We start from the raw sequence: 23,289 nt of genomic DNA on the forward strand, positions 1-23,289 counted from the left end.
TCAACTTGAATGACGTTTTATGTGGCGGCAGTAGGCGCGTTTGTCAGTCACGTGACGTCATTTTTTAAAGTAGTATTTAAGAAAGTGAAAATGTCACAGAGAGTGTTCACACACACACACACACACACACACACACACACACACACACACACACACACACACACACACACACACACACACAGCATCAGTCTGCTCTGTTCATCCATCCTCTGCTTCTCTGTCACCATCGTTCACTAACACTCATTGTTTCCGTTCACTTTGACTCTTCTTATTTTTCATGTCATAAATACATTTTTAACAGAGTGTGTTTTAACACACGTTGTTTGTTCTTTCTTCTGGAATGCAGACATGCAGAAGATTGTTTCTCGTTGGTGGACATCAGCGGGATCACGCTGCTACATGGACGGGATTTGTAGGCTTTAGCCAATTAGTTGTGTACCAATCAATCTTGCCAAGGCGAGCAGCGAGTGTCCCTGCCATGCATCTGTTAAGTCCAGAGCCAGACAAAGCTGCAGTGGAGATGGATAACAATGATGCAGTGCTGGAACCCAGATGTGATCTTTCATTTTTTTTGAAATAACACACTCGGCTTCCAGCGACCCATCCCCCTTCTCTTATCCCCTCTCCTCTGTCTCCGTATCACTATTAACCTTCCATCGCATTCCTTGCATTTTAGAGACAGCCCCCCCCCCCCCCCCCCCCCCCCCCCCCACCCCCTCCCCTCCCCCTAATGACAATACGGCTGGCTGTACCTGAGACTGGTGGCCGTGTAGCAGCACCATGCAGCCGGGCTGAATGCAGAGGCAGCGCTGCGCCTGGCATTGTTAGAGCCAGTTAAGCACACTGGTGCACCCAGTGGAGCCCATGGGTGCCCATGCTTTTGACCACCGAAGCTTACCTTGCTTTGCCCGATCTGTCGTAACTCCATCCCGTCCCAGACCCGAGATCTCCGAAGCCTGCAGCGGGATAATTCCTCTCCATGAAAGAAAGGGCTGGATGAAGATGGACAGATAGTGAGGGGGAGGGGAGGGAGGAATGTCTTCTCTTCTCTGCGCTCGCTTCTGTTTATTTCTCCGCTTGACGAGCCTGTAGACTGGGAGGAATGGAGGGAGGAGAAGGAGCGAGGGGAGGAGGGGGAGGAGGAGGGGGGGGGGGGGGGGTCACAGCAGCCAGGAGCACCTCCTCCCTCCTCTCCTCTCCCCATATATTTCACTGTCTATTGTCTCCCGTGTTAAGCTGATGGGCTGTAGAACAGATGCTCCACGTTCTTCAGCAGCTTTAATAAACGGAGCTGTAGTGTCAGTGATCGTTCAGCTGCTCTGCTGCTGCTCTCTCACTCCACACTGAAGCTATTTTCGCTCATTTTGTTCACAAGACGCCATTTTTAAGAGGAATGACTGGGCTGGCGTTCATCCTCTCCTTCCCTCCCTCCCTCACACACACACACACACACACACACACACACACATACACAGAAAATTTGTCATGCACGGCAGCGCAGTAGTGTAGTATTGTAGAGGACTGTAGAATGGAGTGTGGTGAAAGCTAAGCTTGTGTAGCAGCTTTCTCTAATCAACTGCTGTGATAAACAACAAACACATGCTGCAACATGTAAAGAATAATGTGCTGACATCCTCCTGCCTTCATTTACACGTCTCTACTGGCTACATAAGTTACAATAGAAGAATAAAAGGAGTGGAGGCATGTGTGATTCTCATGTCATTTATTGTATAAAACATCTACAGCTTTTCTAGAAGAAACAAAAGCATCTCTGACTTGCTTATCTTTTGTTTCTTGTGTCAAAAGTTCATTACAAACACAAGTTGGATGTAAAGTGCAACCATAATGAACCCACTTTGAAGCACCATCACATCTGTGGACACTGCCACTCTGCAGGTTATACTATCATATGTGTTCATTGTTGGATTACCTCCACTCATAAATACAGTAAATCCTAAATAAAATGCAATATTTAAAAATGACTCAAATCACCAGTGGCCATCAACCACAGGCTGCTGTAATGAAGAAGCTCCGCCAGTTCTCTCATTGGTTGTCTTGTGGGTCGGCAGGCTCTGATGGCGCACCCCTGTGGTCAAAGAGAGGATGTGTGTAAGCACTCTTATATGACAGCCTGGTACATGAGGGTCCAACAGCCATCACATCCCAATATCCACAGAACTCAACACACAGTGGAGAATAGAGAAGTTCAGGAAATATATCTGATTTTATTTTTCTAAGTTGCTCAATAATTGACTGGTGTCATTTTTCATCTGAATATGTTATTTAGGTATCCTGAGTAACCAAGGCTGTGTTTGCCATTCATACATATCACAGCTATAGTAGACAGAATATAACAGGAAGCTAATCTTTAATCCTCATGTGCTGATTAAAGTACCTAAAATCTGTGTGATTGGCTCAGAACTACAGAACTTTATTACAGAGGAATTCATTCAAATAAGCATCACTAAAATATAAATGTTTGGCGTTGCATTTAATGCAGTTTGAATTGTAATCTCACACTCTAAATAGCCACTAACTTGTAACTAGTTATAAACTGGAAGGTGAACAATAGAAATATAATGTAACAGCCTACAATGCAAATTGAACAGCAGTAAAGATCTCTGATCAGTTTGTGTGTCCACTCAGTTATATGATCACATGTGACTGACTGTTGTAGTTGTGGATATGTGATCTAAGAAGTTGTTTCTGATACACTTTGTCTTCACACCACAGGAAAATCAAACCACCATCTGTTCTGACACAGTATAAATAACAATACAACATATCATTATCTGTTTGATGTATTGTTGATATAAATTAATCATCATAATTAATTTAATATCTGTGTACTACATGACTGTTGTGTGTGTGTTAAATTATTATTCATTTAACCTTTGTGTCGTCCTCCCGGGTCAAATTGACCCCGTCTGTTTTGACAGTTCCTTCTTTCCTTTCCTTCCTTCCTTCCTTCCTTCCTTCCTTCCTTCCTTCCTTCCTTCCTTCCTTCCTTCCTTCCTTCCTTCCTTCCTTCCTTCCTTCCTTCCTTCCTCTCTCTTTATTTCCTTCCTCTCTCTTTCCTCCCTTCCTTCTTTCCTTCCTCCATCCCCCTTTCCTCTGTCCTTCTTTCCTTCCTTCTTTCCTCCTCCATCCTTCCTTCCCTCCTTCCTTCCTCCCTCCTTTCCTTCCTTCCTCCCTTCCTCTTTCCTTTCTCCCTTCCTCCCTCCTTTCCTTCCTTCCCTCCTTCCTTCCTCCCTCCCTTCCTTCCTTGCTTCCTCCTTTCCTTCCTTCTTCCTCCCTTCCTTCCTTCCTCCCTCCCTCCCTCGTTTCTTTCCTTCTTCCTCCTTTCCCTCCTTCCTTCCTTCCTCCCTCCTTTCCTTCCTTCTTCCTCCCTCCCTCCTACCTTCCTTCCTTCTTTCTCCCTTCCTTCCTTGACTTGAGGACAACAGGAGGGTTAATATCTGTTTACTACATGATTCTTGTGTGTGTGTCTCCAGGTGGGTTTTGGTTTTTGGGTTTTTATTATCACTCCACTCTTGGTCATATGGTGACATTTGCCAGCTCATCCATTCCTGTTCTGTAGCGTTGTTTAGTATTTAAATCCACGTTGGTTTTAAAATGAACGAGAAAGCCAAACAAAATGATGCATAAGCATGTACGTGTTTGTTAAAGATTGCATTCTTGTATTTTAAAAAGATGATTAAATAAAATTATTTCATTTTAAATGTATAGTTTTAATTAGGATGCATTTGAACTGACACACGTTTTGTTACAAATTTGTTGTAAAATGTGTATTTTAAAACACTGAAAAAAATAATTAAATTAAATTATAACCTGCATCCCTCCTTTAGGTGTTTGGTTAGATCCTGACTCACCATAAACAGCCACTGGTCTGGATCCATGTAAGCATGTACACAGCAGGCACTGGAGCATTCACTTACCCTGAATAAGGCGGTGGTGGAGCATCGTGCTGCCCGCTGCGGTTTAGAGCATCATTGTAGCTGGGTAGTGCGGGGGCGATGATGCCGGCCAGGGGCACCATCTCTGGGGCTGGGCGCCCATCTTGTGGCATCCTCACTGGGGGGCTGGACACACACAAGAAATCACACAAGCCAGTTTATTTACTGTGAAGCGAATCAAGGCTGAAGCAAACATGATTGTGCCCCTCTAAAGCTTCTGCACATATGTTTGATTTCCTGTTTTGAAAGTGGGAATTTTCACCTGGTCGGAAGAAGTTACCCGAACCTACCAACACCCCTCTGCTGCCTCTGTAGGCCATGGAACCCTGACGAGTCACATCATCCTTACAGAGTGAATCATCATATGTGCAGCAAATTTCATGTAAATGTGCTGATTTCTTTTCAAAAATCCATCTAATGCACCACAATGTAAATTATTGGTGGTGCTAGACAAAAGGTTGGGTGGTTCAGTGGAGTCATTAGAAAATGATTATTTGAGGACCAGGAATATAAGAAGCATATTTCATGTTAAAGTATTTTGGTCTAAAGCAAAGTTCTGGATGGAAGACCTGATGGACCAAAGTCACTGTTTCATTCCCCATCTCTAAATTCACTAGTCAAAAATGTTCCTCCACAAATGTTTCACATCAGAGTGAACTTACTGCGCTGAAGTCCTCCTGCCCTTGTTCCTGGCCTTGTAGCAGTAGATCCCCAGCACAGTGGCAATGACAGCGCTCACTAGGATAGCCAGGATCCCTGCCACCAGTCCTGACACATCCACTCTGGGTGTATTCTCTTCAAAGACAAACCGCATTAACATCAACCCTTTGTTCCTTCAACAGTTCTCATTCCAGTCACTCACTCATTAATCACTACAGCTATAACTGCAGTCATGACTGTCTTATGTTAGTAGAAGTGGATTTTTTTCATCAGTGTAACCAACAGTATCAATGTTCCTGCTTTTAACTGCTCCATGCATGATGAATGCCACCTGCTGCAATCTCTGTCAATGCAAAACATGACAGTTATAAACTTCAGTCTGCAGCAGAAGTCTGCATTCATACATTACATTGTGTAGTAATGAATGTATATTGACTACACTTCCATAGAGAATTTGATTATTGAACCTACTTTAAAGGCTTAACCCTTACATACTGTTCATATTCTACACCCTCACAGTGTGTTCCGGGTTCTAAGAATCCCCTCGTAAAAAGTTGGTATCCAAATGTTGAACCACAGATGTGTTTAGAAAGCATCAATAGTTGATCTGACTGATCAATAAATGTGTGATTAAACCTTGATTCATGTTTCAGAGAGCAGAGAGAGTGTATTTTTTCATTGTTGGAGAATCACACAATATCATGTCCTATTTTACCTAAGACATGAAAATATAACATAGCAATAATGATGGAAATGTATTTTATGTAAAGGTAAAATGACAAGAACTTTATGGAAGTGTGGGGTTTATTGTATAACCATTAGAGCCATCAGTCTTCACTGCTACATCATAAAAAGAAATCCTCATAACTACAATCTTATTAAAACTATGAACTATTCATTTCACTAAAACACATGTCAATAGATACGGAGATAATTTGACCCAGAACAGCATCAACAGACAAACATTTGTAGCACCCATACAAAAATATAACATTTAAAATATTTTAATTTTTGTGCATTTGAACCACAAAAACTCATCAAATTTCAGAGTAAAAGAACATTTGGTGTGTTTTTACAGCTGTTAAATTTCAAAACGGGTCAGATTTGACCAGAACAGTATGTAAGGGGTTAAGACATTTTAAATGTCCAAAGATACACTCTCAGATTGTGCAATCCAATTCAATTACACCAACACCCCCAAATTCAACATCCCAGAATGATAGAATGATATCCAGAGATAGGATTGGGATGGGGATGGGATTTGGAGCTGTTATTAGGCACTATAAGAACAAATAAGGACTGCACCTTTAACCAAACAGATGATATCAATAATATTAGCAAATATGGAAAGATTCATTTTGTGATGTATTTTTGATGTGAAAACACTACATTCTGCTGAATGAGCCCAATACCAACATCCTGAGCCTGCAATAATATTAATATGATATTCATTTGAAAGCATTACCGTGACTGTTGACATATTGTGTCCAAAAAATTTCCTAAAAACAGAATAAAAAATAGATTAAATGAATTCAGTGTGTTCAGGTGACAGCTCTGAGGTTATTATTCAGTTAAATGGATAACACAATAATTCTGCACTCTATGACTGCAAATGTAACATTGTGGTGATAACAACTAAAAGGCATTCACTGAAGAGTCACTACTAGCAGTTTTACCGTCTGAGTGTCGTCCTCAAACACTTCTCTGGCCTCTTCATAAGAACACAGCTCTTCTGTGCATTCCCTCTCCAGACTGTCAGGTACCGCCAGCTCAAAGTCCCAGCTGTTATAGAGCAGTGAGCGGGACAGGAAGGAGGTCGCTGACTGCTCGTCTATCAACACTGGATCTCCTGCAGGACACAGACACTCACATTGAGCGACACCCTCACACACTCAAATACTTTGTTAGTTAGTTTTTTCATAGTTTAAACTCTGTAGGCCAGTTTATATGATCTGGAATGAAACAGTGGTTTGGTTTAAGGTGCTTTGACTTCCAGCTTTAGAGGATTAAGTTGGTCAAAGTTTGTCTTAGTCAACAAATTCCATGAAAAGACCAAAACCAGCAAGTATTATGTGTCTGTGTGTATCAAAGCCTGATGGATCTTATCCCTCTGTGCTACAGAGCTCTGCTGTTGTCAAGAAATTATTAAAAACATGTCAGTGAGTCACACTGCTGAACTGGATGACATGTTCAGTCATCACCATGAACACACACTCCAGAAATATGCACTATTTCCCTGTGTGACTAACATTTACTTCGAACTACAGCTGTTTTAGGAAAGTACTGAACTATTTGAATACTTATTTGTAGATGAGCTTCAGACTGACAGTCACACACATCAGAAAGGTCAGAGGTGACATGTTGCATTGCACAATATTATATCCTCTAGAGGTCAGATATTTTGAAGTTTGAATAACATTTTTTAGTGATTAAGTCGGTTACGAAGTTGTTTCCAAAGGAACAGAGAAGAAGCTGAATTAAGAAGTAAAGTGTTCTTCATGAAATAAGCACATTCAACTAAAAAGAGAATGGTCACTGACTCAGAGATGACTCAAATGAAAATGAACCCAAATGTCAAAATAGTTTTGAAGTTAAAACAAACTTTTAAACTGTGAACTAAACTGACCTTAACTTATAATGTAACACTGTATCTGAGGAAGGAGCTACTTTTTCTTTTTTATCCTACAGTAAAAATAATAAAACATATAAAATAACACATGAAACCAAACAGAGGAGAGAGAAACTTGATATCATAATGCTGTGAGAAAGCATGTATGCTGATATCAGCTTATATACCATCACATGTAACTGTTATATTAGAGTGGTAGGACATATAGTAGGGAACATTACAATCCTTTAAATAAAAATGATTTCAATATGAAATACAAATATATTATGAAATAAACCACACTTGAAATTAAAATGTACAATGCTGATACATGTTGAATGGATTTGACTTAAACAATAGTGTTGGACTGTGTGGGCTCTGATTATATCACAATGCACATTGACTACATGTTCATGTTCAATATATAAAAATAACTGACTAATGTGCCAATATTAAAATGTGTACTAAGAGACCAATAAGTCCTAGAATGATGTCAGCTGTGTTGCATTTAATTGGTTACATGTTCCTTCTCATATGTCATGAACAAATCTCAAAAATCTCATGAGGCCAAGTGATGCTAAGTTATAATACTATGAAGTCATATTGACCGTTTTATCTCGAGAGCAGTAAGTGTGTATATGAGGTGAGGGAGGAGAGGTGTGGTTTACCTGCAGTGTGTCTGTAAATAACAGAGCAGTGGACCAGCTGCAGCAGGGACAGCACGGGAATCCACACCGCTGACAAGACTGCCATTGAAGTAAAAACTGAAAGGAAACAAACAAGGAAGAGCTACACGCTGAGCATATGTATGAGTATGAGCCTCAGCATTCACCTTTAACACACTGCTGCCTCTTACCTGGCTCTGTGTGCTCCTTCTTCAAAGCTTACCACTTCTTCTTCTTCTTCTTCTAGATATTCAGACACATGGAGGCACAATTTGTTGACCAACAACTGAGTTCCTTTATGCCGAGTTTTGTGCTGAAACTTCAAGACGCCGAGTGTTGTCCTTCCCAGTCAAATGTCAAACCTGTTGGACAGCATATCTGCTGGGAGGAGGAAACCTCCATAAACCTGTCTGCCTGCCTGTCTGCTCACCACACACTGCCTTTGTTTACTTGTTTTTTAAACAACTAATGAAATGCATCCACCTAGCTGAAACTAATGTAATGTAATCCAACACATGGAGGCGTGCTGTTCCATTGGTTATACTATGATAACTCAGTGTTTGTGTATCATAGCCTTTAGTTTCCTGACAATATTACATAAGAACATCATTCTACTTATAAAGAACTATGACTGCTGATACAAAACCACAACCGGTTTACCTACAAATCTCCAGGTTCACTATGTGTCAATCATTGTGAGTTAAAATCATTTCTGGGCTTCAAGTGGGTTCTGACTGGGTTTCAGGTGGGGCCCAACTGGGTGAGACCCATGTAGACGCCATGTTTGCCCATATGGGGTCAAAGTGGGATCAGAATGGAACTTAAATGGGGCCCATTTAGCCATCCCACTTAAGCTTCACATGTGGGGCCCATGATACTGAAACCACATGGGACCCACTAAATTTGCCCAGTTCAAGCCCATGCTAACTCAGTACCCACATAGCCAACATTTAACCCATGTGGGGCCCACATGGACATGCTGGCTGGGTAGCTGACACACACAGAATGGTAAAAGTAGATAAGTGCTTTGTCTGTAAAAGATGTGGAAATGTTCTGTTTATCTGTGTCTTTAGAAGTCATAACTGACCTAAGTATGAATGATTTCATCATTAGTTTGTGGATTTCTCATTACCTCACATTTTGAGCAGTGTTACATTATCTGTACCAAACTAAACGTGGTGGCAGTGAGGTGTCAAAGTATGTGAAGGAGATTCTGATAACATGGAGTGATATGTATCAACTTGAACATTAAAATGACAGACCCAGACAAACAATCCCAGACATGATTAGTTGATTTATCTATCTAGAGTTATAACCAACACGAGTTAAGTATATTCATCTTCCAACAAAAATGAAGCAATAAATCCATGGAAAAACTGAGAGTACAGTACATACATGCCAACTCCCAAAATGTTGCAATGTTACACAAGAAACACAACAGAAAGAAACGTTTGAGTAAATGTTTTAATCATGTACAAAAGTGATTTGACTTTCATTTCAATATAAAACAGATGATGTGACTTGCAGGTTGTAAAGTATACATATGTATTCTTACTGAAAGAATAAAATACGTCAAACCAAACCGCCCGAAGCATTAAAAATGGCAGAAAGGAAACTGGATATTTAGAAAAAGTGCCGTGATACAAATGAACCTTTATTTTTTTTTTTTTAGGTGTGAAACAACACAACTGATGAATCTTTTCTTACACATAAAAAGCTATCACACCAGTCATGAAGGTGCTTGAAAATGTGAATTTGACTCATGTCTGTTGTTTTTTGATTGTATCGATGCCAAAAACACACATCAGCGGCACGGGAGGACACGCAGGATAAAAATCTCGCCCACCACAATCCCGGAGTCTGGTACCTCTGGCCTGGATGTGCATTCCAGCTAATTCATTTGGCCACGCCTGTGTGTGGGAAGCTGGGGAGGACTGCTGGCTGCTGATTTGTATTGCTGCAATACTGCACAGTGTGGATCAGAGGTAGTACATGACTGCAGCCAAGTCCACATTTTATCCAAATACTGGTAAAAAAAAAAAACCCACACTTCAATCCTGTTATCATGACATTGTATTCTTTATAAATTCTGTGCAGAGGGGTGTGTAAGACTAGAGATAAATACAGTTATCTCCAATGTGAAATGTTGGGCAATATCAGCATATTACACAACTAACAGTGCTTAGTCCACTTTATAACACCAACATGTTCATCTTAACTCTATAGGTCCATTTATTAACTCTTTCCGAGACTCTCAACATCACCGTCGTCTTTAATGAATACGTTTGTTCAGTTGTCATGGAGACAGATCAGTTGACATCATGTGACTTAGGTGAGACGCTTCAGTCATGTGATACAGATGGTTGCATGCGGTGGAATCAAAGTCTTCAATTCACAAGCAGTCAACACTTAACTCTAACTACTCAACACCTTCACATCTCTCTGTCACTCTGAAGACAGGAAGACTGGAGTGGTGTGTGGTGACATCATCACGACATCACATGTGAGCTGTGGGGGAACACAGGAGAAGAACTAGGGCTAAAGGATCAGTCCCAACACTCACACTCACAGTAGCTAGTTGTGTGGTGTGTTTGAGGCAACTGACATGTGGTTGGTTGGAGCTCACTGAGACATGTGATTAATGAGGTCATCCTGTGCCTTATGCAAGCACATGGCTCAGTCCACGTCATATAGTTGTTGGTTTTGTCTCATTTCCACATAATGAACAAATAAGTAGGATCACCTGTGCAGTATTATGGTTACATGAGGTGATGATAAATGCACATTTGGGAACTGAGAGAAGAAATACAGTTAATAAAGCAAGTAAATCAACTTATCTAGAAGTATATGTTGTTACTGCACATCAATATATCTCTCAAAATCATAAACAACCAACCGACAACCAAAAATAACTAGATCTCCACTCTTTGGTCACATAATGACAACTGAAGCATCTCCATTCACTGAAGAAGACCACAAGATACAGTTGACAGGTCAGGAAAAAAAACGCTAGGAGAACATTGGTTTAAGAATATTTTGTAAAAACTGCTATTCATAAGGTCAGTAATGAACTTTCACCTGCCATCAGTTAATTCCTCTACAAACTGTGTTATGTTTGTGGTCACTGTGGCTTTTAAACACTGATACATGAATGGAAAAAAAAAAGCTAGCTTCAACATGAACAGACATTAGTACCAGACACCCATCACCAAAAAAATATAAATGCAGAGAGTATTTGTCAAATGTTGAAATGTGCAAACTGCTGTCATACATACTGCACTGCCACTCTAAGGTTCATGCAATCTTACATTAATCCAATTTTCAAAGAGACTATTCCTCCTCCAGCAGAGCCAGGAGTTTCTCTACTGAAATCGTCTGGATCTGGATGAAGAACAATATGATCGTTCCCTTCAAATTACATCTAGTATTAATGTGTTTTCAATATTCTGTCAATACTGAGAGTCTCATTTATGGCAACATGACTGGAAAGATGTGGAGAAGGCGACAACAAATGAACAGAGCAGCTGGTAATATAACTACAGTCTGGAAATGCTGCTGTATTTACTGCTTATCCCTTTCTAACTGTGCTGTGGAGCTCTGCTGCCCCCTGCAGGGAGGAACCCAACATGACAGCACATACTATGTTTGGGCGTGCCACATCTAGCACGCAACTTGAAATGTTATATGCACATTTTTGACATGTCTATTTTACAGTTTGAAATAACTGATGTTGTGATAATCGCTCACAGACACACACACACACACACATATACACACATATATGTAAATACATTTGTATGTATAAGGCTGGCAGTCATCTGTGTACCTGTGGTGACGATGTCATTGATGACATCTGTACCTGGAGGACACCATGTCCTCTCTGACAGCAGCCTGTCTTTAACACATGATGCTGTGATGATGGACACTGACTATAATTACAAACTAACCGTTCCCTTTACATCCCTTCACTAAGACTACACTGATTTACATGTTGCTTTTGGCAAAAGTGCAAATGAAACAATTTGGGAAGAAAATTATGCACCGTATCTCTCTCCACAACTAATACAACCCCCCCCCCCACCCCACCCCCATTTCACACACACACACACTCCTTTTTGGACTTGCTGTAGAAGGACGAGGCTTTGGTGTCCATAGTAACAGTGCTTAGAGGAGGACACAGGGACAGCCACCACGCGACTGTTTCCCTGTGTGATGAGATGTAGGGGGAGGACTCTCCATCTCCTGAAATCGCCTGTGGATGGAGGATGAGAGAAACAGGCGATGAGGAATCAATCATTCCAAACTTTTTCCCCCTGGTCTCAGGGGGGTGCAGTGCACTGTTGATATGCCAAATATTGACTAGTGTATGTATGAAAGGTCTGAATAGGAAACTGTTAGCTAGGAACTTTAGTACCAATTGTAAGTATGTAACTAAATGCAGTGTGTATCCATGCTTGGGGACGAGTTGCCGGAACTAAATTTAGGCCCTGCTCAGGAGGTGATACTAAATCCAAGTTCCAGATCCTTCCAGGTGAGCGCAGCCAGGATCAATACTTTAAGACAGCAAAGCATTTCAAACACATGTTGGACAGCAAGTTAAAAATAAATAGTGACTGTACCTGATAATCTGCACCAGCTCCAAGAAGACTTCATCCACATTGTAGCGGTTCTTGGCTGAAGCCTCCATGTAGTGGATCCTGTTCTCTCTGGCGAACGCCTGAGCATCCTCCCTGGAGATCTGCACACAAAACCAAAAAAAAAGATCCAGGTAGTACTCTTCATTCTGTACAGCTGTGCTCCAGCTCTCAATACAAACACATGTGGAAGATGGGATCAAGTATCTGCATCCATCTTTGTCTTTAAACTTTGGCGAATTAATATGTTCAACATACAGTGTAAACACACACACCAGCAAAGGTGCTCCATGTAACAGCCATTGGCCAGATGTTAAAACAGCAGATTTTTTACCATTTCAATGGTTTCAGTATTAATGAATAATCATGTATAGTGAGGAGAGAAAAGCTTTCATTATAGATATGAGAGATTTGTCTGTGCTGGTTTTGTTTCCCTCAATAAAAAGAAAAAAATAATGTTCTATGGTTACAGCAGTTTAATAAGCAAGTAAATGGATTCATGCAGTTAATCTGAGGGGCAGCAGTATGTGATAAGTGTGTGCATGACTTTCTGAATAACTTTGGCAATTTCTGTTTATTACAATGCCTTCTTTTTTTCCCCCACCTTGACCAGAATACAATTACTCTGAAAAAACAATGAATACATATTGTGGTCATATTTAAAACATTCATTCATTGAACATCAATCAACAGCTTCTGTGCAAAATAATCTATAAAACACTGAGACATAATATTGTTGAAGTTGCTCATTTTTCTAAAGACATCTCAGGCTGTTTATCTGTTTATGTGTACTATCACAGCCAACTTAACATTTCTGAACAGCATTGTCCTGGAGACTAAAAGTGCTCTTTATTCAAAGCAATGCCAACTTCACAGAGCACATTTGGGCAAGTGTTCTCAGTTAATATCAGAGACTGAGAGGAATTTACAGCAGTTGTTTGAATGTGGAGAAAACACATCTGAACTGTTTTCATATCAACTAAGCTAGATTTGATCTGAGTGACACAAATCTTTACAGGTTCAGGTACAACCATATTCCTTCCCTAACTACACTGTGACTCAAGAAATATTGCTCACATGTATATTATCCCTCAGAACATACTGCTCAACCAAAGAAAGCTCCTATAATTTATCAGTTAACCAGATGTTCTGACACTAAATCCAGATGTTGAGGCTTAACTTGATAAACATATTACAGCTCTTAAGATCCAGTTCAAACCCTGCAGAGCAGGAAGTCAGACTCCATCACTAGATAGGTTTCCTGCAGAATCTGATACATTATTTTAGCCAAGTCAGTGTCAATCTTACAAGTTATGTTTGAAGAGCTAATCAATAACTGATATTAACCCAAGCAACAATTTCACATCTACTGAAGAAGAATAAAGATCATGTAGATCTATCATGATGAGTTCAAACAGCGTTCAATCATCTAATCTCAGATGAAAAAAGGTTCAATTCCTTGGCTGTCCCTATGTAGTACATCTGCACTCCACTATATTCCAGGGAGACAGGAACAATGGTGGATGAAGGTGTTAGTTACCACTCTCTGCTGTTCCAGGTCTGCCTTGTTTCCAACCAGCACCATGGGGTAGTCGTCTCGGTCCTTCACCCTCAAAATCTGGGTGTGGAACTTCTGGACCTCATGGTAGCTGTTGGGAGGACAGAGGGAAAGATTTAGCAGTCACATTTTAAACAAGCCTCTACTGATACAGATTCTGACCTACAAGAAACAATGTACTGTACACAGGAAATGGACACGATAATGACCAATCACATCAGATCCTCTCTTCCCTTTTAAATCAAGCAGACTTTCTGACGTTCCAAAAGCAGATGATGTTCTTTAAATGTGGGTGGAACTTATCTTTCAGCAGACAGACATTTCTAGCCCTGAGTTGATGATGTGAAGCTCAGTCACAGACACTTGCCTCAACTAATTGACTGTTTATAGCAACTAGTTACACGGTCTCATGTGGTCTCTGCTCAGAGCGCTAATCCCACAAATAAAAACATATGAATAAAAGTGTTCAGTCATAATGAAATGGTAAATGAGAAGGAGGTCAGTGTGGTGGAGGAGGTGCAGCAGTAGGAGGTGTTGGCATAAGTGTGAATGGCAGAGTCACAACAGTGTTAAGTTCTAATGTCTGTGCTGTACTAATGAATGAATATGACTGGATGTTTCTGACCACACAGCTGTGAATGAGCCAATAGTAGTTGGTTATCCATATAAGAGTGTTGATGATGTGACATGGGTCTGAAAAGCTTTCCTTCAGCCTCAAGTAATTAAAGGTGCAGTGTGTAGAAGTTACCAGCATCTAATGGAACCAATTTGGCAGACACATGATATAATTAGTGTATACTCACCTGAAAATAAGAACTGTTGTGTTTTTGTTACTTTAGAATGAGCCTTTATGGGTCAGTGACGTGATGCAACCCAGTGTCAATTGGTGTAAGCAGTATTTTTTCATAAAAATCTGATTATAATCAGCAAAATAAATGTGAACTAGAATGTGGAATACATTTAATCCACTTTTAGCATTGCAATGCTGTGTTTTTTAATACATTTTATATCATTTGTCAAAAGTTTTTTAGAAAAAATGTTTTTTAGGATATGTCCTGCTCAATATTGACAAAATGCTTTAAAATGTAATTGTAGAAATAGTCCAAAAATGTTTATTTTCATTTGATGTTTTGAAATGAAGTAATTATTAGTATAAGTCCACTTAAATACACTGTAGGTGATAAAATATGTAATATTTATCATTCTTTTGTGGTTACACCATTTGACATTTTCAGGAGCATCCAGTTTTACTCTTGGTTAAAAAAAAAATGGTGCAAATGTGATTTCAAATGACATAAAACCAACAAAAATACTAAATGTACATTTTAACAAACCTGATGCTGCTTTTAAATCTAGTTTTTAACATATTTTTGAATTGCTCATCTTACTAACCCTTATATGTCACTGACCCTTACATCTACATAGAGATAGCCCTGTTTCTACAGTAGCCCAGAACGGACAAACCAAACACTGACTTCACAAAGGGCCTTTAGCATTCTTTGCAAAATTATGTTGAATAATGTTTGGAGTTCACCTGTAAACATCATGGTCAGGATCCAGCTAACTGTTGATTAGTTGAACTTTAGCAGGTTTGGACTTAAAGTCTAGTTGCTATGACAACATTTTGATGGATATTAAGTAGCTTCAAACAAACCAGAAAATCCAGATTCATGTCAGAATGTGTGTATGGACTGTACATGACACATACTGTGTATATGACATAGTGTCTGTTCCCTGGGTCTCTGTGTGAATGAAAGCTGCACAGTGACTTCTCACCACGGCTTGCTGCTCTTCCTCTTTACAGGAGGAGAAGCTGACACTGTGAGCGATTGCAACACACTTGTAACACATATGAACCTTTAAATGATCGATCTGAGGCACACGTCCAGCTAAATGGTTAAAGATAGACACACACACACATTCCACCATTACCTGCCCCGGTCATTGAGTGCGAACACCAGTAGGAAGCCCTCTCCTGAGCGCATGTACTGCTCCCTCATCGCCCCAAACTCCTCCTGACCTGCTGTATCCAAGACTGACACACACGCACACACACACACACACATTAGATGAAGGTTGACTGATGGCAGGAAATAAAAATCAACACAACAATGCCAATGATGCTGAGGAGAATGATGAATATACTTTGAAGTATCCTGGTATATTTCACTGAGCCATGTTATATATTCTAAATGCAGCCGTGTCAAAGCTTGCTGCATGTTATATGATGTTTTTTAGAGTCTGTAATTGTGTATTCTATGAGTGTGAAGAATGCACTGGTTCATCTACAAACAGTTACTTTTCAGGAACACGCTGACACTTTGTTTTTTCACATGCTAATAAGCGGCTAACAGCTTTGTCTAAATTGATCGATGTTAGGTTTTGTAAAGCTGGCTAAGTCAAACATATACTGACTGTGTTTTATCACACATTCACAGCTTTAAAAACCTTAAAATAAAGCTTAACAACACTTTTGCACAATCCTCAAAGACTCTACTAACAGTCTGGATGGTAGTGCTGGGCCATATGGGCAGAATCAAGTATCAATATTTTTGACCTAATACCTCGATATCGATATTTTGACCATATTGTAGGGATGACTATCAATGCTTTCACAAAATATTTACGAAATGAGATTTTTGATAAATAATCGTCAATAATGTGGATATAATGACTAAGTTGATAAAGACAGATAATAGAACAGTCTGTTAAACTCAGAAAATGAAATTGTTACTGTAATGCAGCCTTTAAAAGAAGGAAAAGACACTTATTCCATATCACCATATTATGATATTCAAAATCTAAGATCATATCTAAAAAATATCACGATATCAGTATAATATTGATTTATTGCCCGGGTCTACTGGATAGAGAACGATTCTGTCCACAGCATGATATTAAAAAAAAGAGTTTTTCCAGTAACTACATGTGTCATGGCTCATTTTATACAACTTAATTAATATAATTGTACATGAAAATAATAATGAACAGAAGCATTGATATATATATATATATATATTTTTTTAAACTAAACAACTTTTTCATTTTGCTTTACATCCTAAAAATCAGACGATGAAAGCAGGAATATGATCTAATGTAGACAGTTACAAGAGTCTTTAAGGGTTCTGGAAACACATTTAAAACATCAACTGTTGTTGATTTAACTTTCACTTTAAATCCTTATCTCTGGGTCTTCAATGTAAGTATACATGAGACTTTTATATTGAGGCTGTGGAAACTCATGTTCCTCATGATGAGTAAGAGAATATATGTGTCATGCATTGCTGGTCCCACCCTTTACAACACCCACTGTATCCAGGTTCAATTTTGGTTAGAAAAATCCATCCCAAGATTGCAACATCAGTATACACATTACTTAAAGTCATACAATACAGTATAACATGTCCCACTTCTTTTGTTCACCCAGGATTCTTACGTTTCTCTAAACTATCATCTTCTCCTCAGCGGTCTAATGTGTGACTGAGGTGAGATAAAGAGCCACACATGTAGATGTTACAACCACAGAAACATATAAAGAGCAGGCATGGGGAAGGTCTCCAGTTAATCTGTGTACATCTGATGATTCACAAATGACTGTGGTGTAACTGCAGTGTGACCCAACACACAGACTTGATGCAGCAACACAAGTCCTAACAAGGGAATGAAACATCCCGAGAGCAAACACACTGCCTGTGTCATATTATATCACGGTGCAACACACCCTCTGCTTTTAAACAAAGCCTCTCACACACCCCGCTCTAACTCTGACAAACTGTTGTGTTGTGAACTCATGTCCGGTGTGAGTGAGCCTTACTGTCCAGCCGGGTCTCCTTTCCATCCACCGTGCAGATCTTGGTGTAGGAGTCTTCGATGGTGGGGTCGTAGTCTGACACAAAGTAGGACTGTGAGACACACTGAGTGTTAATAACAGGCTTTAGTTTTGGGTACAGTGTCTTCTGCAGCTGCAGGCTACTATTGATTGACAACAACCTCAATACATCATACAGTACACTATATCTCTTTAATACAGTGTCTTGATCTTGGTCCCCAGAAGATGAATCCTACTGATGGAAGAAGACTGAAATGTTAGCATTTTCTCTTGTCTCATGCATTCCTGTAGCTCCATCATCAGCTCATTTGTTTCTGACCAAATACTACAAAAATAACAAGACTACCATCAGCTTCAGCTCTAGTGTTTCGTGCATGATAAAATGCTAAAGATGGTGACTATGTTAACATTTATCTGCTTAAAATCAGCAAGTCACTGTGAGTGTGATAGCATGCATTACTTTGAATTCTTACACCACCGCCTACAACTTGGTTAAAGGATCAGTTCACAATTTGTAAGTCTCTTTTAAACCAGCAGCCAGGAGCCCAAATGAACATATAAACCTGTATTTCTTGCTGTAATCATTCCTCCTGTTCATACTGACCATTAGAAGATCTCTTCATAATGCTCTTACAATGGAAGTGATGGAGGACTAAATCCACAGTCCTCCTTCTGTGTAAACATTGTATTTAAAAGTTGATGTGAAGCTAATATGAAGCTTCAGCGTCCAAATGAGTCAAATCTTCATCTTCTATGTTTCAACGTTACAGTGTTTTTAGTACCAAAGTCTTTTTGTTACTATACTTCCACCACAGCTCAACAGGGAAACACTAAGAGGGAATTTGATACTAAAAAGACTGTAAATGTGTCAGATATCACTTGATACGACTAAGGGTGTGTGTCCATAGTTCTGGTAGTGTGCTGGGATGAAAAAAATACTGCACATGGGTTTTATTTCTATGACAACACTATCCTCCTGATCACTCTAACTCACTCTTACATGATAGACTAGCATTACCACCTTGCTTTTTATTATATATTTGCTATTCTTATTATCTATTTGTTTGACATTGTTTGGTTTGTTTTTACCATGAGCACCAAGCAGAGGATGCTTGCTCTCATACTTAGTATGGATGATCTTGATAATAGTGATGTCCCCACTGTCACTGCTCAGTTTCTCAGCTGTAAAACAAGGATCAGCCAATATATGATTGGTTGCCTGAAAAGGAGCGACAATGACGACACCAGCACTTTTCTGAAAAGTTCACAAATGTTCAACTAGAATCAAACGGAGTGGTTCAAAACAGTCAGAGTGCTCTGACAAAAACGCTGGCTGCAGCACTTTTTCTCTAAGCAGCCGCATGCTGCTGCATTCACTCTCTACTGTTTGGGAACATTTGAAGAAAAAAAAAGACACTCATGATCAGAAAAAAACCACCATATGGACAAAAGCCCTGACTCATATAAGCTTCACATCTACTTTGAAATGACTGTGTGGACACACTGTGGATTTAGTCCTCCATCACTTCCATTGAAAGCACATTTGAAGGAGATCTTTTAATAGTCAGTATGAACAGGAGGAATGATTACAGAGAGGGAAACCTCTTTACTGTTCATATTGACACATGACTTCTGGTATCTCATTGTGTGTTCTTGTACAACAACAATAATGGTTTCTATTCTATTCTATTAAGACACACTTGAAAAATTGTGAAACTATCCTTTAGTATTAATCTGCATCTACCATCAACATGAGCTAGCAGAGAGTCTCTGAAGCAATTGCTGCCTGCAACATAAAGTACGTCATATTTTTAATAAATTACTAAAATGTATTTATAAAAATACTGAAATGCTCCTTTAAGTGACCATTGGTGGTTATCTGGTTATCTAGGCAAACGTGGTCAAGTCTGTTAAACAGCACACAGATGAACCATGCTAGTGAAGTGAGTGAGAATGTCGCATTTAGAAGTAACTGCAGCACTGCTACGTGTTGCCTGATCTCACATACGGCCACAATCATGTGTTATATGACAAACCTGCAACTTCCAAAGTGCAGGATCATTTCTGCATGTGTAACCTGATTAATACAAATCACTGTGCATTAGTGCTAAGTTAACATCTTCTGCTCTATAGTGTTTTCAGTGTGTTTTATTGCCTTCGAGGGGCGCCACTTTGTTTTTTGTGCTTTGAAGCTGTGATGCTTTAACTTGTTTGTTACTGGAAAGCAGATCAGTGTCTGGTTCTGTGTTTGTTGTGTTCGGGCAATCTGACCAGCCAATCAAAGCCAGACGTGAAGGAAAAGCAATTGAATGATATTTTTTTTTATATTTAAGCGCAGCTAAATAACAAGTGCATGCTTTGACTTGTTGTTTATGTACATGTGGTGTTTTAGCCACAAGTACGTGTACAGAGCAGTTTATCATAATGACCACTGTGTCAGTGTTTGTGTTTGTCAAAACTGTTACTGTGTATACAAATGTATCACTATGCAACATTCATTAAATGAAATAAAAACAGCCGTGATGATCTTCTGCAAGCAAGTTTCAAGACATAATGTACAGCAATGACTGGAAAAAACACAGTGAGACATCTGATTCATGTGTAGTTTGGAAACTTTGAGGTAGGTTATACATGATTGGTTCCACACTGTAATGAGGCACCCTACAGGTTTATACGTTGTTTCTAGTGGTTTTATTAATTACTTACGAATGCTTTATAGATCAGTTACTTAAGTTGCCGCCAGGTTAGAAAAATCCTCCTCTAGCATCACACTTACTTTGGCTTTTTTACATTTTTGGTCCACTTTTAGATCTTTGGTTTGACCACTTACCTTCTGAACAAGAGCTGCAGAGCCAAAATGTATTAATTTACAACCTATTCAATGTGATCACAGTAGTGGAAAGTAATTAAGTACATTTACTCAGGTACTGTACTTAAGTATAATATTGAGGTACTTGTACTTTACTGTAGTATTTCCATGTGATGCTACTTTCTACATCTCAGAGGGAAATATTGTTCTTTCTACTCCACTACATTTATTTGACAGCTTTAGTTACTTTTCAGATGAAGATTTGACACAATGGATAACCTGAGTCCTAGGTTGGGAACCACTGGACTAAACTAGCTAACTGTATATAAAGTAGTGTAAACTAGCTCCACCTCCAGCAGCTACAACAGTAACATGCTGCTCTAACACTGATGCTTCACTATTAATAATCTAATGATGTCATAATAATAATATATCAGTCAGAGGGACCAAACCACTACTTTTACTGTAATACTGCATACTACATCACTATAATACTGCAGTACTTTTACTGTAATACTGCATACTACATCACTCATAATACTGCAGTACTTTTACTGTAATACTACATACTACATCACTATAATACTGCAGTACTTTTACTGTAATACTGCATACTACATCACTCATAATACTGCAGTACTTTTACTGTAATACTGCATACTACATCACTCATAATACTGCAGTACTTTTACTGTAATACTGCATACTACATCACTCATAATACTGCAGTACTTTTACTGTAATACTGCATACTACATCGCTCATAATACTGCAGTACTTTTACTGTAATACTGCATACTACATCACTCATAATACTGCAGTACTTTTACTGTAATACTGCATACTACATCACTATAATACTGCAGTACTTTTACTGTAATACTGCATACTACATCGCTCATAATACTGCAGTACTTTTACTGTAATACTGCATACTACATCACTCATAATACTGCAGTACTTTTACTGTAATACTACATCGCTCATAATACTGCAGTACTTTTACTGTAATACTGCATACTACATCACTCATAATACTGCAGTACTTTTACTGTAATACTGCATACTACATCACTCATAATACTGCAGTACTTTTACTGCAATACTGCATACTACATCGCTCATAATACTGTAGTACTTTTACTGTAGTACTGCATACTACATCACTATAATACTGCAGTACTTTTACTGTAATACTGCATACTACATCACTCATAATACTGCAGTACTTTTACTGTAATACTGCATACTACATCACTCATAATACTGCAGTACTTTTACTGTAATACTACATACTACATCACTCATAATACTGTAGTACTTTTACTGTAATACTGCATACTACATCACTATAATACTGCAGTACTTTTACTATAATACTGCATACTACATCACTCATAATACTGCAGTACTTTTACTGTAATACTTCATACTACATCTCTCATAATACTGTAGTACACTTACTGTAGGAGGATTTTTCATGCATTTACTAGTAATGGAATACTTTTACATTACTGTATTGGTATTTTTACTAAAGTAAAGGATTGATTGATTGATTGTTAAATCATTCTTATGAGAACTCTAACTCCTTTTAAAACGTGGTAAACTGTGACAGTGACTTTAACATCGTCACACCAACCAGACATTCTTCATATCCTGGAAACCCAACAGATTTTTTTAATTAGGCAAATATCCAGTAACTGATCTATAAAGATTTATGAGCCTGTAAAGTCAATAGCAGACTTTAAACCACTTTCTAGCAGTGCACTTACTCTCAGCAGTGGCGTGATGTCATGGAAATAACGTACATGATTCCTTAAAGCCTGTATAGAAGCACATGTATGATACAGTAGCACACATATATGTAACATGTATGTGCTGTAATGTCACATGCAGGTTACTATTACAGTAAGAAGATGATGTAGAAAAGTTAGTACCTGAATGAACTGGATGGTCAGGGCGCTCTTCCCCACCCCTCCTCCTCCCACCACCACCAGTTTGAATCTTTCCTCGTCTCCGCTCATGCTGATTTTTTTTTTTCAACTGGGATTTGTCCGGATCAGAAACCTTCCAGGGCCACAATCACAGTCCCGACGTTCAGCAGCAGTCAATAAAGCCAAGAACTCAAAACCAAAGACCGAAGTCAAAGTACAATAAGTTTCTCAAGAGTCCGTCTGTCCCGTAATGTTAGCAGAAGACACCAGCATGGACGACTTTATGAGAGCAGCTGGAAACTAACACTTGTCAACGTAAAGCTCATTTTTTTTTAACAACGACGCGCCACACCTGAGAACCGAAGTACCGCCAGAGTTCTGCTGTCCATCCGCCAAAACACCAACTTACTGATTAACACCTTTTGTTTTGGGGTTAGTTTGCAGTGTGAGGTGTTTGTGGCTATGCCGCTTCCTTCCTTCCTTCCGTCGTTTCTTTTCTTTTCTTTTCTGCTCTTTTCTCCACGGCCTCCAGTCAGCTTCTGAGGGCGGAACTGCTTCCTCTTTTCTCTTTCCTCAAGAAACTAACGCCGCTCACACACACACACACACACAACGCTCACGCACGCGAACATGCAA

At 39.3% G+C, this 23,289-nt stretch overlaps 3 protein-coding genes across 3 annotated transcripts in view; all 3 read right to left on the bottom strand.

Annotated features, from left to right (window-relative positions):
- Positions 1-984, bottom strand: part of prr12b (proline rich 12b) — a 32,993-nt gene extending 32,009 nt beyond the window's left edge. Inside the window, exon 1 of the mRNA XM_062439205.1 lies at positions 899-984. Within this exon, the coding sequence (XP_062295189.1) occupies positions 899-981 (83 nt within the window). The 5' untranslated portion in view covers positions 982-984. The remainder of the gene's footprint in view (positions 1-898) is intronic.
- A 2,950-nt stretch (positions 985-3,934) lies between these two features.
- prrg2 (proline rich Gla (G-carboxyglutamic acid) 2) lies at positions 3,935-7,977 on the bottom strand. The gene is made up of 5 exons (XM_062439537.1): positions 7,893-7,977; positions 6,293-6,465; positions 6,082-6,115; positions 4,619-4,751; positions 3,935-4,082 (listed from the first exon to the last, which is right to left on the bottom strand). Exons 1-5 carry the CDS (start codon positions 7,975-7,977, stop codon positions 3,935-3,937), a joined length of 573 nt encoding a protein of 190 aa, XP_062295521.1.
- A 4,008-nt stretch (positions 7,978-11,985) lies between these two features.
- Positions 11,986-23,289, bottom strand: rras (RAS related). The gene is made up of 6 exons (XM_062438923.1): positions 22,657-23,289; positions 17,896-17,983; positions 16,014-16,116; positions 14,064-14,172; positions 12,509-12,627; positions 11,986-12,141 (listed from the first exon to the last, which is right to left on the bottom strand). Exons 1-6 carry the CDS (start codon positions 22,741-22,743, stop codon positions 12,054-12,056), a joined length of 594 nt encoding a protein of 197 aa, XP_062294907.1. The 5' UTR covers positions 22,744-23,289; the 3' UTR covers positions 11,986-12,053.

This window comes from Scomber scombrus, chromosome 18, assembly GCF_963691925.1.
Source record: "Scomber scombrus chromosome 18, fScoSco1.1, whole genome shotgun sequence".
Lineage (NCBI taxonomy): Eukaryota > Metazoa > Chordata > Actinopteri > Scombriformes > Scombridae > Scomber > Scomber scombrus.

What these genes read in the sequence shown, in the direction of transcription:
- prrg2 (XM_062439537.1), bottom strand. Translation starts at nt 7,977, where the DNA reads ATGGCAGTCTTGTCAGCGGTGTGGATTCCCGTGCTGTCCCTGCTGCAG. An exon ending in TATTTACAGACACACTGCAG is followed by an intron (nt 6,466 to 7,892) that starts GTAAACCACACC and finishes TGTGTCCTGCAG; the next exon opens with GAGATCCAGTGTTGATAGAC. An exon ending in TTGAGGACGACACTCAGACG is followed by an intron (nt 6,116 to 6,292) that starts GTAAAACTGCTA and finishes TTCTGTTTTTAG; the next exon opens with GAAATTTTTTGGACACAATA.
- rras (XM_062438923.1), bottom strand. Translation starts at nt 22,743, where the DNA reads ATGAGCGGAGACGAGGAAAGATTCAAACTGGTGGTGGTGGGAGGAGGA. An exon ending in GCACTCAATGACCGGGGCAG is followed by an intron (nt 14,173 to 16,013) that starts GTAATGGTGGAA and finishes TCCTCCCAACAG; the next exon opens with CTACCATGAGGTCCAGAAGT. An exon ending in GAGCTGGTGCAGATTATCAG is followed by an intron (nt 12,142 to 12,508) that starts GTACAGTCACTA and finishes CTCCATCCACAG; the next exon opens with GCGATTTCAGGAGATGGAGA.